Genomic DNA, 18,241 nt, shown 5'->3' with positions numbered 1-18,241 from the left:
TAAGATGATTTATACTTGTTGTCTTCGTCATTTGCCAGGGTCTTTGGGAACCAACTTCCATTTTATTGGAAGAATTGGAGTTGTCATTCAGTGAATAGGAAACCTTATTTCCTTTTTGCTTTATTAAATCATTAGAGAAGCCTTTATTCCTGAAATCCAGACTGTAGAGGTTGCTTAGTAGCTCTCAATATGTTAGTAGCTATAGTATAAGTATGACTATAATAACTGATTACAGAACTGTAAATACTGTAGATCTACTTATGTGGCTTACAGGACCTTTAAAAGGATTTAGATTATTTCAGCAAACTAATAGCCTGGCTAATTTGATGAATCTATATGAAGGCACATAAGAACACAACTTACATGCAGATGAGCTACATTATAAATTACATGCACGTGAACTACAGATGAACTGCATTATAAATAGCAGTCCAGGAATAGCACAGAATTTAGTCTCTCTCACATGGTTTATGTGAGTGGACTAGGGTGTGTTCACAGGAAGGTTTTTGTCAGCTTCTTTGGGCACAGTCATGTGACAGAGGTACCCACTAAAACTGACTACCTTCTTTCAGTACTGAAGGAAATGAAAAGCAGCTGTTGGATGTCTGCTTCAAAGATGTCCCAAAGGCATAGAAGCAGCATCCTACAACCTACACACAAGATTCAACACCTTTCTGCTTATAACCCTTGTTATACTGGTTCTGGAGTCCTATAGCACAACACTCTTAATACTGCAGCCCATACTATGAGAAATTACATGACTTTTTAAATTACAAATACTAAGACTTCACTGCATTTGCAGAGGAAACCTCCTTACTTGGAAAAACTATACTTTGTAATGAAATTGGGAAATGTGCATCATGCTGTACTTAAATCCCAACATGGTTGCTTTATATATCTCTCAGACAAAAATTTTTGTATTTTATACTTGCTGTGGTGTTTCTGTGTTTTTATTTCCATGCTTTGGTGGATTTTGGACAGGAAATTCATGTCATTCACTGAGTATAAAGAAATTCACTTCATTTATAGCAGTAGCTATCAAGGTGATTTCAAGAATTCTCTTCTGTGCTTATATTTAAATCTATCCCCTGTATGCAACTGGTACTCTTTAAAATTCAGTAACCAAAGGGTCACTTAAAACCAGAGTTCTTAGCCCACCCCTTAGTTCACTATCTTCACAACAGTGTCTAGCTTAAGGACACTGTAAGGGTACAAAAAGGTATGCAAAAGGTATCCACAAGGGTAAATACTTTACACTCCCCAGACTGCTGAAGCAATTTTACCATCTTCCTTGCAGTACAGGAATCTTATATTCTTTACATTTTGTATTCTTTACGGTCATAAGTCATGTCATCTGTCTAACTGAAGATCCTCTACTCCTTTACTCCATTCCAAACTCTCTCTCCAACTCTGTCCAGGGAGCTGCAGATTTATAGATATAGGTTATATAGATATAGATATACACATATGCTCCTTTATACTTGCAGCTTAAAACTATTGAAACTTTAATATTTGTCAGTTTCTATTACTGTTTCACTCTTGGAAAAGTTATCTGGTCTTTTCCAAATACTGGGCTAGTTTCCAGGCTCAGGTATATACCAGCAGTAATCAAGAATAAATTGATGTCAGGGGGTCATATGAATAAATAAAATCAGAATTTGGCTTGCTGCCATGAAAAAGTAATTCTGCATACCACCTAACATTTTCTATTTGCTATTTTCTAAAGCATTAAAGATTAATGTTATGAAAAACAAAGTGTGGTTATAAGCTGGCCATTTCTTTCATACACGGAAGAGTGCCACTGCACAATGGTTGGTTTCAGGCTTGCTGAGCAGGGTTTTCTCACACGCAAAACAATAAGGAATATAAAAGATGAAAAGAAAGCTGTTCTCAAATACAAGTTTTCATGAGGGCTTTTTCCTGGGGATGCAGCATGGTAGTGTTAAATAAGGTGAAGCGTATTGCATGGTTGAAAATACCTTTTATCAAATTATGCAACCTTCAGTATGTGTTTCTGTCTCAGCACTGACTCACTGGGGGATTATGGCAACTTTTCATCCCGTGCAAATAGTAGTGAGTTAATACCACTAACTTTAGAGAATGAGTTAAGCTGGCAAGGAGTAGAATCAGAAGAACCAAATAGCTTTACAACTGGAAAACACCTACGAAATCATTGTAGTCCACTTCATACCTGCTTATGATGATTTGCTTTCCTAAGTACATTTCTATTGTTTCTTTCAGCATGTGCAGTGTTTAATTAGAATTTAAGGCTAAAAGGCTATATGCCTCTTTAGGAAGATTTTCTCAGCTCTGCACAAACTTGTCTTTGTCTTATATTGTCCAGTTACTATTACCTGGTTTTTTTATTCTACCCTAGGTAATTAACCTTTAAAAAATAAGCTTTAAGTCTTTCCCCCTTTTTGAACTCTATTGTATACTGTTTGACAAGTAGATCAATAAACATTAGGTAGTCTCTGTATTGCATGAACTTCTAAATGTATTTAACTCATTCCATTTTAAATCACTTTTTCTTTTGCTTTTGAAGTGGCATGCTATTATTTACTGGCAAATTTCCAATATTGTTTCTTTCTTGCCTGTGTATTTCAGTTAGTATCTTGTATAATAAAAATCATCTTCTCCACATTAACTCTCCAGTTCAAAAAAAAAAAGAGTAGAGTGGTTGGCCTCCTCCTTCATGATTCTTAGTTTCCAATATATTCTACACTGTAATGTACAAGTCTCAATATCACATAATGAGTCAGGTTGAAAGGGACCACAGGGGGTCATCTGATTCAACCTCCCAACTCAAGCAGGGTCAACCTAGAGCACATTCCACAGGATTGCATCCAGGCAGTTCTTGAATATCTCCAGTGAAGGAGACTCCACAACCTTTCTGGGCAGCCTGTTCCAGTGTTTGGTCACCCACACAGTAAATTTCTTCCTCGTGTTCAGGTGGAACTTCCTGTGCTTCAGTTTCTGCCTATTGCCTCTTCTGCTATTGCTTGGCACCACCAAGGAGAGCTGGATCCATCCTCCTGGCACCCTCCCTTCAGATACTCACAGACATTGACGAGGTCCTCTCTCAGTCATCTTTTCTGGAGGCTCCCTCAGCCTTTCCTCATAAGTGAGATGTTCCAGTTCCCCACCCACCTTCTTAACCTTTCTCTGGACCCACTCCAAGACCTTCATGTCTCTCTTGCCCTGAGGAGCCCAGAACTGGACACAGCCCTCCAGATGTGCCTCACCAGGGCTGAGTAGAGGGGCAGGATCACCTCCCCTGACCTTCTGGCAATGTTCTTACTAATGCAGCCCAGGACACCATTGGCCTTCATGGCCAGCAGGACACAGTGCTGGCTCATGGACAGCTTGTCCAGGACCCCCAGGTCCTTCTCCTCAGAGCTGCTTTCCAGCAGGTTGATCATCTGGGGTTATTCCTTCCCAGGTGCAGTAGCATTTGAATTTGCAGACCCTGAATTTGCCTTTACTATCAGATGGTTTATCTCTGCCCATCTCTCTATCTTGTCCAGGCCCTTCTGAAGGGTTGCACAGCACTCTGGGGTACTGGCCACTGCTCCCAGCTTTGTGCAGTCAGTGCCTGCTGAGGAGGCCTCTGTCCCTTGTCTGAGTCACTGATGAACCAGTTGAACAGCACTGGGCCCAGTGTTGACCCTTGGGGGACACCCCTGGTGACAGCTCCCAACTAGACTCTGTGACAACAAACACAACCCTCTGGAATCTGCCATTCAGCCAGTTCTCAGTCCACTCACTGCCCACTGATGTAGTCTGTATTTCCTGAGCTTTCTGGTGAGGTTGTTATGGCTGATGGTGTCTACAGCCTTGCTGAAATCCAGGTAGACAACACCATTCTTCCCTCATCCATCCAGGTAGTTTCCCATCACAGAAAGCATTAAGGTTGTTTAGGCGTGATTTTCCTTATGTCATGTGATCAAATAGCTTCCAGTTTTAGGATAAACACCCCAAACATCACCTCACAATTCCAAAAAATTGAAAGAGGCTATAGCAATGCTGTATCCTTCTCCTAGTCCTTTTGTTATTTTATCCTCCCAATAAAGTTTAATTCTCATCCACTGTTCCACCTTAAACAGTATTTCCTGATTAAGGTTGGAATTGCCAACAGGTATTTCAGAGTATGTACAACTCTTAGTGTATCTTGCGAGACTACTATGCCATGTTTTCTAATGGGCACTGGAGTACAGCTTCCAGCAGTTACAGCAGTAAAAATTTTGCCACTTATTTTTTGCCAGTTCTTTTCTCCTATCTGCACTGCTTTTTGTGGCTGTGATAAAGCAGTAGTTTAATGTCCATATACATAATAATGGGCTTATTTGTAAATCATCAACATGTCTGAAAATACACAGTCAAAACAAATCTTCTGGTGGTGAATATTAGTTTATTAATAGTATTTCTGGTTTTGTTTGTAAATGGCTAACTCTTGGATTTGAGCAACCTGGTCTAGTGGAATGTGCCCCTACCTATGGCAGGTGAGTTAGGACTATATAGTCTTTAAGGTCCCTTTCAATCCACACCATCCTGTGATTCCATGATTGTCCTATTTGAAGAAGAAATGGATTGCAAAGGAAACTTGTAGCAAAATTGTTTAAAAATTTGAACTGAAATGTAATTTTTGAAGGGTTCTAAATCAATGCAAGTAGAGTACTTCTGTGGTTTTATAAATTTTTGGAGGATGTTACAGCAGCAGTTCAAGTACTTAATATGATTTGTGATAAAGCAACATGTTGTTAGGAAGGGCCCTGGCTTTTGCCCCAGTAACAAGCTTTATAGACTTCCTGTTTCCTTTTACTAAGACAAAAGTACAGGTGAAGGGATAGCTCTACAGGAAAATGCTTCACAGGTTAAGAGTTATGGTCAATAACTAACAAACCAACCACACTGAAATATTTTTTAAAAGAATGGTCTTACTAAACTCTTGAATTATCTTTAGCACATCTTCACCCAGGTTTTATAGAGGGTACCTATACATTTTTCTTGCATTAAAATCATAGTTATTGGATCAGAATGTAAGTTAAAGCTATGGATGGTTAACACTTGCTATTTCTTGTTGTTGTTAGTTATACCTTTTCTTGCAAATTTTTTTCTTGATGTACATGATAAATACATATTGGTAGATGGCAACATTGGAACCAAGTACACAAGTGAAATGTGCTTTTTTTGTTGAGATACAGTAAATTAGTAGGCATTGGCAGTGAGAATGATCTGTTAAGTACAAAAATCTCACTCAAACATAAATGATTTGGAGAAAAAACAGGAAAGGGGTATAATTTTCTTCAGTACTTAATAGAGTTCAGTAGTCAATCTGTTAGATTAGTTTCAAAACTGGTGTTAAATATTAGTCCCAAGAACAAAATATTGCTGTTTAAATAATGAAGTTTGAGGCTTACTCCTTAGTTAATTTTTTGCCTGAAGATAGAGATTTTTGTGTATATTTTGTATGAGTGCAGGAAATGTAAGTGATTCAACTGATGGTTGAATTATATTTGAGAAATAATTTGAAGAAAGCATAGCAGCTACCTTAAGATATGTGCTTATTCTTGTACATGGAAACCACACTTTGAATAATAGGCACTTCCCCTCAAGAAAATTGGTTTGTTTGTTTTTCTTTTTTTTATGTTAGGAAGGTTGCACACTGGAAGATGAAATGATCTTTCTAAAGTTCTTAAAAATGTAATTGGGTATAGGTCAACAATATAAATTATTTAATGTCTTCTGTAATGATAATAAGCACAGTAAGAAAGTTTTTGAATATGAATCACCAGTGCTGAGGCTTTTCTGAAATTATTAGTTATACTGACAAGATTGCATCTTATTTTCTTAGAAGAAGGGATTTAGAAAAATATTAAAATGTAATCAAACCATGTGTATGGCACTACAGGATGCATAAAAGTCGTATGAAGAGAAATCAAGAGAGACTCCGTCTTTATGCTCTTGACTCTTTGAAAAATGCTTTAGGTAAAGACTATCCACCTGAAAGTTCTTCTAGATAGATCATAGTATACAGAGAATTTGGTATTTTGTTTGTAACAAGCTATCAAAAAAGTTTCAAGGTCAGTTATTATTTAAATAGATTCTGTGTTGATCTAAAGAAGGTCATCAGCATTGTAATTTACTTAGCCATTCCTATAAATTGCCCCTAAGATGTGCTAAATGAGACACGACAGTGGTTTATTTTAGTTTCTAGAATAGTTCAAGAAGTTCGAGAAAATCACTTACATTAAAAAATACATCATTAAAGGTCAGTACGGACCCAAATTTATTACAGAGCTCTTCAAGTTCAGGCGTGGTTTAGTCTTGCTGTAATTTTAGAAGTTTTGATGTAGGTTTCTTCTGCATTGCATATGATTGCTGATTTAGAGAAAACCAAGACATTTAAGATCCAAGTAGCATTGTTACACAGTATTGTGTGATCACATTCTAAAACTGGGTAACATGCTGCCTCAGGTGAGATTCTCACCTAGCACTGAGTAACTTAGTGTCTAGGCTGAATGTAGATAGTAATTTTTAAAATTTAGATTTGAAAGCATTGGCCATAAAATTTTAGTGCCTCTGCTGTTCTAATTTCTAAAACTGAAGTTTTAAACAGAATTTTAGGAGTCTCCATTAATTGAATAATTAGGAAAAAAATGCTTTTGAGATTCTCAGCTGGAACCCTGAGTCTACATTAAGGATGAGAAAGATGCTTTACTGGTTTTTGTTTAATGACCTACTGAAACACTGGCTTGCCTCTCCATTTACAAGCCAGATTTTCACATGTGAAATCTGTTTTTCTTTGACTACCTTTCAGTGTCATGCAGCTCAGAGGTAAAGTACTTGTAGTAGGGTAGTAAATCTGCACAAGTTCAAGAAGTTGAAGTGCATTTGAAACAAATGTTCAGTTTCTGAAATAATAGTGGACTGGATTCCATGTGTTTGTTCATTAGAATCTCTCTTAAGTTTAATAAATCTCAAGCAGTCATTTTCATTCCCTTTTCCTATTAACTGCACTGCTGAACACAAAAGCTGTGTTATGTGCAGAATGACTGAGCTTATCCATTCTAGAAAGGAGTTATGTTTGGTATCTAAAGAACAATAACAGTTTGCTGCCTGACTGATCAGTGCTGGACCAAGTTCATATTCCCAAGTTCCCACTCTCCCACCTACATGCACAGGAGGTGGAAACCTGGCAAAGAGAGGGAGGACAGGCCCTCTTTTACACAGAAATATTGAACTTAGACTTGCCTAATAAGGACACATCTGCATAGCAATAAACATAAGTTTTAATTACTGCTTGTAAAAACATCTTAAGAAAAGCACAGAAGTTAGCACCAATTAATTTTTAGCTTGTTCATTGTTTTTTTACTCAGTGGAAACAAACCGTAAAGGTTTAAAATATTTTTCATGCTACCTTGCAAGAAAATTTTTCTGTATTAGTGTATAATTAGGAAAGAATAGCTTTTGAGATCTCTGTACCTCTCCAGCTTCAAGTTGGTTATAAGTAATTTTAGTGAATTGGAACCAGGCCATGAAATAACAAGAAGTGAAATGCTACTCTAGGAAACAATATCTGAGATCTTTTTAGTTCAGAAAGATAAAGAATTGGGCCTGAAATTGAGGTAAAAATCTTATGTGACAGGAAGAAGTTGCTATATACCCTCCAGAGTGGTCTATGATTTTTAAAAGAACACACATTTTACTTCCTCGAAATTTTCCCCAGGCTTTTAAAAAATTTTGTTTGTGACTGGAAGGAGTGAATATGTGGGGAAGATGTATTGCAACACATATTCTGTATGTGAAATCCATGCAGCCCTCTGTGTGCTGACCTAAAAACTGTCACCTGTGCATTCAGGTCTAATGATCAGTCAGAAACTCAACATGATTCTGAGGGTTCAAATGCTGCTGCATTTCTGTATTTCTAGCTGGCTAGACTTGAGGATGGAAGTTCTTGCTTTTAAGCCCTATGCTTTTTTTCAGACACTCTGCAGAAATGCTGGCTACTGAATACTTCTTGAGAGCAGATGGTAAATAAGTTTGTGTAACAGTCTTCATTCCATCTCCATCAGTTCATTGTCTTCCACAAAGTCAGTAGCAGCAATGTTGAGATATTTCTCAGTTTACAGTACCTTCCTTATCTCCTTTTGACTTAATCATGCTTTAGAATCAGACTGAAGACAAATATTATATGACTGAAGACAAATAATATATGATCACCCTCTTTAATCATGAAAAATAGGTGATTTTTCTAAAACTTATTCTATCTCCATAAAGAAGGAATGCTTTATCTATTCTGTCTATTCCCTTCTAAGGTCAAAGAGGAATTTAAATGCTGAAATGAGAATGTCTGGAGAAAGACAGGTTTGAAAAGTCTATTGGCTGACAGAGCTAGTATATGTCATGGTTCAGTTTATGGTTAATTGTCCCTAACATCTGGGTAAGCAGTATATCATGGCCAGAGGGCTAGAGAACTTTTGTTTTGAATATGTTTCATTAGTAAAGCTGTCAGAAGTATTTTTGACTACTTCAATGGATCAGTAAAACTCAAATTTCAATAGCTCTGGAAGGTGTATTTTATTTCTTCAAGAAATTCAACAAACAAGTGAGGTTCTATGAAGTAATATGTGGGCCTTAGCTACGCACTCTCCCAGCTACTGCAAAAAATTAACTCTTGGCTGAAACTAGGACATTATCCACCCATTATTCTTGACCATTTATATCACACCCAGATCCTACACCTTCGAACTATATACATATAAACAAGCACAGGTATAATTTCTGTAGTCAAGACCCATCCCTCCAAGTTGTCTATTGAGTTCATTTAATCCATAATTGTGGGTTCTATCCATCCTGGATGTCTTCCAGGGCAGGAGAGCTGGTGTACTGTTGGGGTTGCAGTCTGCATCAGGAGCTCATGGCTACTGGAGCAGTCCATACTCATTGTCCATGGTAGTTCTGGCATACACTGGCAGTGTCATTCAGCAACCAATATTACACAATTCAATATTACACACTCTCCTCACCCCAAAATCAAATCCCCTTGAGGTACACATCATGTTTCCTGCTCCTTCTGCATTACTCACCAAGTGCACTCAGGTCCTTGAGCAAAAATAATCCCAAGGATGGGTTTGCCTTTGCTTGAGGCAGGACTAATCCAAACTGTATTCCCTAACACTTTTCTTGTATGAATTGTGGGGACTTTATCCCCTTCTACAGTACATGGAGGTTTTGATTGGGCAGGGACAGCCCCACTGGTAGAGCCTGGTGTGTTAACTAAACAAGGTGGCCTTAGCTAAACATAGGGCCCAATGGTTGAAGGCCCCATTGCTTTCAATGTGGTTTTTAACAGTGCATTGCACTGTTCAATCTTCCCAGAGGCTGGTGAGTGATAGGGAATATGACACAGCCACTTGATACTGTGTTCCTTGGCCTGGTTGTCCAGGAGGTTGTTCTGGAAATGAGTCCCCTTGTCTGACTCAGTTCTCTCAGGGGTGCCAGGTCGCCACAGGGCTTGCTTTCCAAGGCCCAGGGTGGTGTTCCAGGCAGTGCAAGGCACAGGATACTTCTCCAGCCATCCAGTGGTTGTTTCCAAGAGCACATAGCACTTGCCTTGGCAGGCCTGCAGGAGTGTGAGGTAACCCAGCTGCCAGGCCTCCCCTTATTTCTGTTTTGACCATCGTCTACCGTACCACAGAGGTTTTTCTTGGCCTGTTTGATCCCAGCACATTTCACAATTATGGACAACCTGGGATAAAGAGCCCATCCCTTGATCACAAGCCCATCTGGGTGTTGCATCTCTTCCCTGATGAGGCATCATGGGCCCACCAAGTCAGAAATAATTCACCCTTATGGTGCCAGTCCAGCTCCTCCTGAGACATTTTAATCTTGGCAGCTCAATCCACCTGTCCATTGTTGTGATGTTCTTCAGCAGCCCAACTTTGGGCACATGAGTTTTGCATCTCATGTACATCTCATGATGAACTTCTACAGCCAACTTCTCTATCCAGGCAGTGATATCTTGCCACAGTTCAGCAGCTCAGGTGGGTTTGTCTCTGCGCTCCCAACTGGTCTTTTTTCATCCTTGCAGCCACCTCCACAGAGCATCTGACACCATCCACAAGTCAGTGCAGAGGTGCTTCTCTCATTCAGCAATATCTAAAGCCAGCCGGGCAGTTTTCAGCTCTGCAACATGACTTGATCCACTTTGTCACTCAATTGCTTCTGTGACTCTGCACAGGGCTCCACAGCTGCTTTCCGTTTTCAATGTATCCCTACAATATGCAGGAGCTGTCAGTGAAGAAAGTGTATGGCTTTTCATTTTCAGGTAGCTGCCTATATTGTGGGAGCTCCTCAGCACTTCACCTTTTCCTCCTCCAGTGATGAGGGTCTGAAATGTTTGTCTTCAGGACAGTTAGTGATTAATTCCAAGATCCTTGGGCGATGGGTTCAAAAGCTCGTTGTTTTTCAGGACTCCACTTAAAATTATTTTTTCTTCTGTGTCACATGATAGAGAGGGTTTACAATCTGTCTGTAATTGGGAATATGCATCTTCCAAAAACCCTCAGCACCTAGGAATGCCTAGGTGTTTCCTTTTTGCTAGTCAGTGACTACTGTCTTGGTTTAAGGCAGTTTAAGGGGGACACTCTAAAATGAGGTAGTTTTAATCAACCCCTTTCCACCAATAAGGAGAAACAAATATGAATAGCTGTTACAAGTGAAAAAAATAATAGTTTACTAAAAATGAAATAACAATGGGTAAAAAATAACAGTAATAGTCACTAGTTGGATAGTTACAAAGTTGGTGAAATCTCATGGACTCCCCAGCAACAAAGAGAATCTCAAAATGGTGGCATATCCCCTCCCCCAAAACAGCACCAGGCATGGGCAACCGCTGCAGGGAAACAGAGGGCAGATGGTGGCCGCCCCCCCCACCTTGGAGGGCATGCAGCAGCTCTGTTGGCAAATGCAGTTGGCAAACTCTGGCAGCTGGGACTCGGCTAGGGGGTAGAACTCGTGGGGGGCCTTGGCCTTGCTGTCAGCAGCAGACGGGAGTAAAACTGGCTGGGGCGCCTCTCACTCACCCCTTTTTGCCTCAGCCAGACACTGCTGGTGGGCTGGGGTGGCTGCACGGAGCAGGGCTGCTCTGATCCTCTGGGCCTGAAGGCAGGTGTTGCAAAATTCCCTCGGAAACAGGTTTTGATTGTGAAATGAAGCTTCTTGAGTTGCTACTGTTGCAAGTAGAGGCAAGAAAAAGCCAAGAGGCAAGCTAAGCGGCCAGAGACAGGCAAGAGTGAGATTCTGCCTGAGTGCCGTGACTTTTAAAGGTCCTGGGACAACCCCAGCCCCTAGCTCCTGCCCTGTCATTCTGTTTGCCAGCCACAGGATCCTATAGAGACAGTAATGGTTTTTTGGCACAGAGAGGTATGGAATACAGTAACATTTTGGGTTACCCAGGACAGAGACATAGCTGCTGCTTTGCTAACCATGTCTGTTGGACTCTAATGATGTACATCTTGCTACTTTACTCCTAAATACTAAATTTTCTGCACAGATCCCTTGACCTTACTTTGCTTTATAGCAAAACTAACCTTCAAGAGGATTTGGATTATCTTTGCCCCTTTCTCAAAAACTTCCTCTGCTGTGCTGCCCCATACTGTGATGCCATCAATGTACTGCAAGTGTTCTGGAGCCTTATCCTTTTCCAGTGCAATCTGGATCAATCCATGGCAAATGGTGTGGCTGTGTTTCTGCCCCTGGGGCAGTTGATTCCAAGTGCACAGCCCTCCAGCTGAAAGGAAACTGTGGCCTGACTAAACCTCTGCTGCTAAAGGAATGGAGAATAGCAGATTAGAGGTGTCAATGGTGGCACCATTTTTTACTGCCTTGGACTCCAGTCCACACTGAAGTTCCAGCACAGCAGTGCTCAGAGGTGGCGTGGCTTCATTCAGGCCCTGACAGTCCACTGGACTGACACACTGGCCATATAGGGCTGTTAAAGGGTGAGCAAGGCTGGCTGGCCACTCCCTGGGTCTCCATCTCCCAAATCACCTCATGGCTGGGGACCACAGAGTCCCAGCTGTGCAGTTTTGCTGACAGTGCAGTGATGTGGTAGTGATCAGTACCTGTTGTTCTTTGACCCTCAGCAGCCCCACAGCAGAAGGGTCCTCTGAGAGACCAGGCAAGGTATTCAGCTGACTATTTTCCTCTGTCTCCATAGCAGCTATCCCAAAAGCCTAACAATGTCCTTTCGGCTCCTTGAAAAACCATCTCCTGAGGTAATCTATGCCAAGGATCCATGCAGGTTCTGGGCTAGTCACAGTGGGGTGTTTTGCCACTCATTCCCAGCCAGGCTCACTCCAGCTTCCAGTGCAGTCAGGTATTGGGATTCCCTTGTCACCCCAGAAACAAGAGATGGATGCTACCCCTACACATCTCGATGGCATGAGGGTACACTGTGCTCTGGTGTCAACTAAAGCTTTATACCCTTGCGTGTCTGATGTGCCAGGGAATGGGATCCACACAGTCCAACAGATCTGACTGTCCCTTTCCACTAGCTGGCTGGAGTCAGGGCCCCTCTAGTCCTGGTGATGTCTCTCATTGCTCACTTCTTGTAAATATAAAGTGAGGTCCCTTCAAGAGGACCAGAACTAACACCAGCCCTCCTATTCTGTCTGAGGGAGGATTTGCCCATTGGAAACTGGAGTGGAATTTATCCCTGAAGAACTTCCTGTGCTCCTTCCTGTGCTACTTCCTTTCAGCTCACATACTTGTGTTACTAGTGCAGAGGTGGGCTTTCCATCCCACTTCCTCATGTCCTGTCTGAGGTAATTCAGGTAAAACCACAGCTTACCTCATGGTGCATATTCTCTCTTGAGCTGAGAGGTGCTTGCTGCCAATAGCAGAGACTCTGTTCCCATACTAGTGAGGCATGGGATATTGCCTCTCTAACTTGCTTGAGACATCTGCATAGTAGTGAGAGCACCTGGTGAAATCAGGAGCAGAATTTAAAAAAAAAGAGCATTTTAACAAACCCTGAAAATATTATCATATTCTAGATAATATAATCTGATACAGGAATTATTTCTTTTACATGTTATATAAGATTATTTAGTAACAAGTAATAAGCCTATTATTTAGAGATCCCGTAGTCATGCGGTCAGAGATATTTTCTTCATCAGATTATGAATCTGATCATGCAACTAAATAAATGGTTACAGTCACTCATCTGTACCAAGGAACTCTCTTCACAAAGCAGAGTTGCCAATGTGTATATGAAGGAAATATTTGCATAACCACTTAAAAAAAATATTCCTGCCACAAAATATTAAATCATGTTGCAGTGTACTGAAACTACATCCTCAAAGTTGTTTCAACAAGTTTTTGTCTCTTAGAGGTAGAGATAGCTTCAGGAGAAGCAAGTTTGACTTGAATGGAATTTCTCTGGAGGGATGTTACATTGAAAAATACCAGACACAGCATGCTGATCTGTGTTTATACCAGCACACTTAGATTTAGAACTTTTAGATTTATGATATCAATATAAATTAGCATCTTTCCTAAAAAATTGATAATGTCAGAAAAACTTGATTTTTCAATTCAGTGGATAAAGCTGTATGCATGAAGACTGCACAGAATCAGTTGGAGAACCTGCCATTCTAACATGAGCACATTTTGGGCTGGATTTCTTTTTCAGTAATTTTTTGTGGTGCTGTGGTACTCTTGCAATGTGAATGCACCAGCCGTCTTGTCATTTTCAGATGTAACCCACTGCCTCTGTAGTCTGTCTGCAAAGTCCTGGTAGCAGTAATGTTTTAAAATCCTTGCAATTGTTTCCCAGTCAAACGTTTCAAGCAATACTTAATCATCCAGTGAGCTACCAAATAAAATACTTTTCTGTATTTTCTTTCTTAACAAAAGATTAGAAGACACATTTTTCCTGCTGAAACAATTTTCAGGTCACACAGATTATTCTGAGAAAACGTATTCTTAGTTTACAAGTAAACTAATTTCCTAATTTAAACTACTGTCCTTTTTTCCCCCTATAAATGATCCTCTTTATTCCCCTTTAAATTATCTTTTTCTGATGTCTGAGAAAGTAGTCTGTGCCATTCTAGTATGGTAGAATGAAACTGGCGGGGGAAATCTGTATTTTGTTTTCTGTTCAAGGGAAATCTGTAGAAAGGTACAAAACTGACAATTTGTGTACTGGTGAAGTTAAGTATATTTTGTAGGAGAAAATGACTTCTCTCTGGATTTGCTGGTGTCTATGTAGATCTAAATATACAAATGTTGAGGTTGTATGTGTGATGTAAAATTCAGTAATTCAGATTCTAGAAATGAGAGGCTGGAAAATGACTTGACTGCATTGGTTGTCAATTTCCTCTACTTTGCAGGAGCTTTTCCGAAGTTCATTTAGAGTACATTTTCCATTTTTTCTTTTTGCCTTCCATTATCTGAGGACTGTTGAAAAGCCAACAAAATGGTATAGATTCAATGTTCACCTTAGGTAAAACTACCTTTTTAGTTTATCAGTACTGGTTGTTTTTGCATAAGAGTAGCACAGAGGAGTTGAAGTTACAGGCAACCTATGTAAAGTTCATTATTATAGTTTTTCACTAAGTTATGAAATACCATTAGTAGCCATCACAGCCAGAACAATTTAAAAACAGTTTGTTTCAATGTAAAATGTAAGAGGTATTTGCTACAAAAATATTCTCTTGTTTTCTAGGCTATGTATGATTCTGCATTTTCATTGTACACTTGGGATCTGGTCTGACTTAAGTAAGAGCTGGTGTAAATCATTGCCCAAGTCCAGCATATTTCATCTGTATTTACCCAATTTGTAGAAAGTGCTACCTCCTCCTCCATATTTTCAAAATTCAGTTCTATTTAATCCTGCTGCTGCAAGAATGAGGGATCCTAACATGATTTGACGTGTATGCTCGTTCCCCATCAGATCTGTTTATAGGACAGATCCATTAGCAGTCTCTGAAAGACAGTCTTCCCAAGAAGGACATGCAGGATGGAGTAATTTCTAAATTTCTATTGTGAAGTGATTCAAGTATGACAGCCAGTGTCGTGGACAGCAAATAGGACTGTTGATGGAGGGTAATGTAGTCATTCCCATTTTGAATTGGGTGTGACATCACCCTTTTATCTGGTGTAAGTAAGCTTTTCAAGTTTGGAGGGATACAGTAGGAGACAAAAATGTTCTTAAAACATCCTTCCTCCTCTCCTTTTCTCTGCCTTGCTCCCTCTTCTTTCATGGCTCCCCTTTTCTTTTCCTCTAATTCCTCTCCCTCTTCCCTGCTATCTCCCCCTCCCAGCAAAAGTTCCTGCTCTGGTTATGAACTCAATCTTATTGACACATCAATAAGCAGAGGTAAGAGTTGACTGATAAGAGACACTGCCAGTGTGCTGTGACCACCGCTTGTTAGGCCCACCCTATTTCTGCCACTGCTTTTTGTTTTCTGCAGGCTATCTGTATGGGCAAGTTGGCTCTTACACTGCAGTGCTATCATCTTGTAGGTGAATGTTCAAGTTAAGATGTGCACAGCAATCAGCACCAGGGATCCCCAGATGTTGGCTACACAAAGTACATTACCATAAAAAGTCAGTAACAATTCCTCTTGAATTTCCTTCATTGCTATGCAACTACTAACAAGAAAACAGGAGCCTTCTCTGAGTTTGGACACACAGTATGTTTGTGTGTTTGTGGATTTTCATCCCAAATCAGCCTCAGGATCTGCAGGTCTGAAAATCAATGTCTCTTGTAACCTTTCCCCCCCTAGTTTTCTCAAAACACTTGACAGGAAAGGAAGTGCAATTCTTTAAAGGACTTAAAGTATAAATATGTTTCATTGTTTCTATGGTCCAGTGTTTCCTATAACTACTTCTGTGGGAATGCACAGTGTAATCTGTTAACTGATCCAAGGAAATATTGTTTAAGCAGTTGCATTAATTTGTGTTTGCCATTAACATAATTTTTTTCTTCACTGCCTTTGAACTATGTTCTGTTCTTCTTTCTTCATTTAAATACACTCAGTTCAAGAGTCAATTTGTAGGCACTTTCAGAATTAACCATTTAGTAGAAAAATCTGTTGTGGCTTTACAAAATAAAAACATGTTGTTTATACTTGTTTCAAGTAGACCTGTTGTAAGTGTGAAATAAAAAACTACAGTAAGATTTTCTATTGTGATATCTCTGTTAAAAAGTTCTTTGTTTAATGCTTCATAGTAAAGTTGCTTCTATTTAAAGCATTGAGTTTGATCTCAGCTTTGATCTAAAGCTTTTGATCTTGAAAGAAGGATGTTGTGGCAGTAAAACAAAAAGGCTAGGAGAGATTTTTTTTCAAGTGATAAAAGGATACTCTCAAGATTTAATACACACTTGCTGGATCTACCTTTATTTACTTATGTGTTTACAAAGTACATCTAATTCTATGTATTGAGGGTTTGCTTACACACATACTTTAATGCCCTATTTTTTTGCTAGAGCACAGATTTCCTTTTGAAGCTTTCAGAGATTATAGCAATATATAGTATAAGAGCATAAATAATTTTCAAAAGAGTATCAATAATTCTTAAAATACTGACTTTTGTAATATCATTTTAACTATAACAAGTATTATGCACTCTATCCTTTACTGCCTCTTGTTTTTTAAATATAAACATAAAAGCACTTGATAAAATCCTGATTTAGGATTTAATAGTATTTGGATTTTGCATGGTGGACATAAGTATCTCCCAACATGCTGGAGTTTGAATATCCTTTTCTGAAGGTGCAAGAATACCTGAAGTCCTATGCCTAAATTTAATTACCTGCTCACGGCATCTTGTTGAATAAATAAAGCCTTTAGCCGAGACCTCGATAAAGGGCTTGCTGTGGTGCATTATACCTACACAGCTGCTTTGGATCTTGCTTTTAATGTGCATTTCAGACCCTCCAAGGTAGTTTAGTGGTTTTATTCTGGAGGAGAGAGCAAGTACCAAGGCCAGTGTTGAAGCAGTTAGTGGTGCTGATGCTTTCTTGAACTATCCCCACTAGGCCATTCGTCTGTCCGTAAAGACCTGTGACAGAGCATGTTTATAGGAGGGCTCATAGGGAAGCGGCTTCCATAGAGAGGGTATCGTTAGTAATTAGGCTGCAAACCGTGACGAGCATGGATGTGGAGGTTATGAATGGCCGTCCCGTCGGCGATGCTGTCGAAGGGAGCGCGGGTTGGCAGCAGTACCGCCAGTGCCCGGGCCGGGCCCTCGGCCGCCGCGCTGGGACTGTCTGAGGCGCGGTGCCCCGGCCGGGCCGCCCTGGAGCCGGCGGGCCCTGACGTCTGTAAGGCAGGCTCCTCCTCTCCGCGAGGCTCCGGGGGCTGGGGCGCGGGGGCGGGGGACCCTGCGGAGGTGTTTCATTTCCTAGCGAGGGCTGCGGTCTGCCGCTGCCGAGCCCGGGAACGGCGGCGCGGTGTGGGACGGAACGGGACGAGGCGGAAAGGAGCGGGCGCGGCTCCGGGGGCCGGCGGCAGGCGGACCCCGCTTCCCCCGCGCCTGCCGCCTCGGGGCCCCGGGGAGCGGAGCGCGTCGCATCGCGGATCCTCCGCGGACCATCCCGCCTCACCGTGCGCTTTCTCCCCCTTGTAGCCCCTGCTGGAGGAGGGAGAGACGTGGAAGGAGTGTCAGCTCGTCCAGCAAGTGAGCGGCGAGGTGAGAAGGAAACCTTTCACAGCTGTTACGTTGCACCCGCTTCTTCCCCTTGCAGATCTGCTCCTGGAGTTTTCTACCTTACACACCATCCTCATCCTGCCACGCTTTTGCTTTAAAATATAATTGCTTTCGTATTAAGAATAAAAATATTAGTATGGGGAAAAAAGCCCCACCAAGTGTTGCTACTTTATTAAATAATAACCATGCCATCCAAATTTTGGCGTTGGCAGTCTGGAACAATGTTCAAGTGGGTGGCTGGAAATAAATCTCTTGAAATAGAAGGTGCAAGGGATAAAGCGCAGAGGTTTTCCCCAGGAGTTTTCCACATTGCAACCATAACTTCCCATTTGGCAACCTGGTCTCACATAAAAATGTTCTTTGTGCGAAGCCCCTTAAACCAAAAGCTCTAAGATGAAGAACATCACCTCACATTTTGATCATGTACAGTTATAACCAGATTTACCTCAGACCACATCACTATAGAGAAGAAAAGTGCTTTTTCCTTTTCCAGGGAAGCAATGAAAAAAGTTGTCTT

At 40.7% G+C, this 18,241-nt stretch overlaps 1 protein-coding gene across 9 annotated transcripts in view; it reads left to right on the top strand.

The window, feature by feature from the left end:
• AOPEP (aminopeptidase O (putative)) overlaps nucleotides 1–18,241 on the top strand; it is a 185,487-nt gene that overhangs the window by 91,387 nt on the left and 75,859 nt on the right. For 7 of the 9 annotated variants that reach the window (XR_011678881.1, XR_011678880.1, XR_011678884.1 and 4 more), the window contains one exon: nucleotides 17,644–17,706. Coding sequence is in view for 4 of the 9 variants with exons in the window: in XM_071424824.1 (XP_071280925.1) it covers nucleotides 17,644–17,706 (63 nt within the window). In the remaining 5 variants the exon portion in view is untranslated. Of the gene's footprint in view, nucleotides 1–2,952; nucleotides 4,503–7,986; nucleotides 8,034–17,643; nucleotides 17,707–18,241 lie in introns of those variants that run through there. The other 2 variants (XR_011678883.1, XR_011678882.1) reach the window with 2 other exon arrangements.

Source organism: Agelaius tricolor, unplaced genomic scaffold, assembly GCF_023055355.1.
Source record: "Agelaius tricolor isolate 1412-34295 unplaced genomic scaffold, bAgeTri1.0.p SCAF_4, whole genome shotgun sequence".
NCBI classification, from domain to species: Eukaryota; Metazoa; Chordata; class Aves; order Passeriformes; family Icteridae; genus Agelaius; species Agelaius tricolor.
Note: the sequence above shows the minus strand (reverse complement) of the source record. Positions and strands in the feature narration are given on the sequence as shown.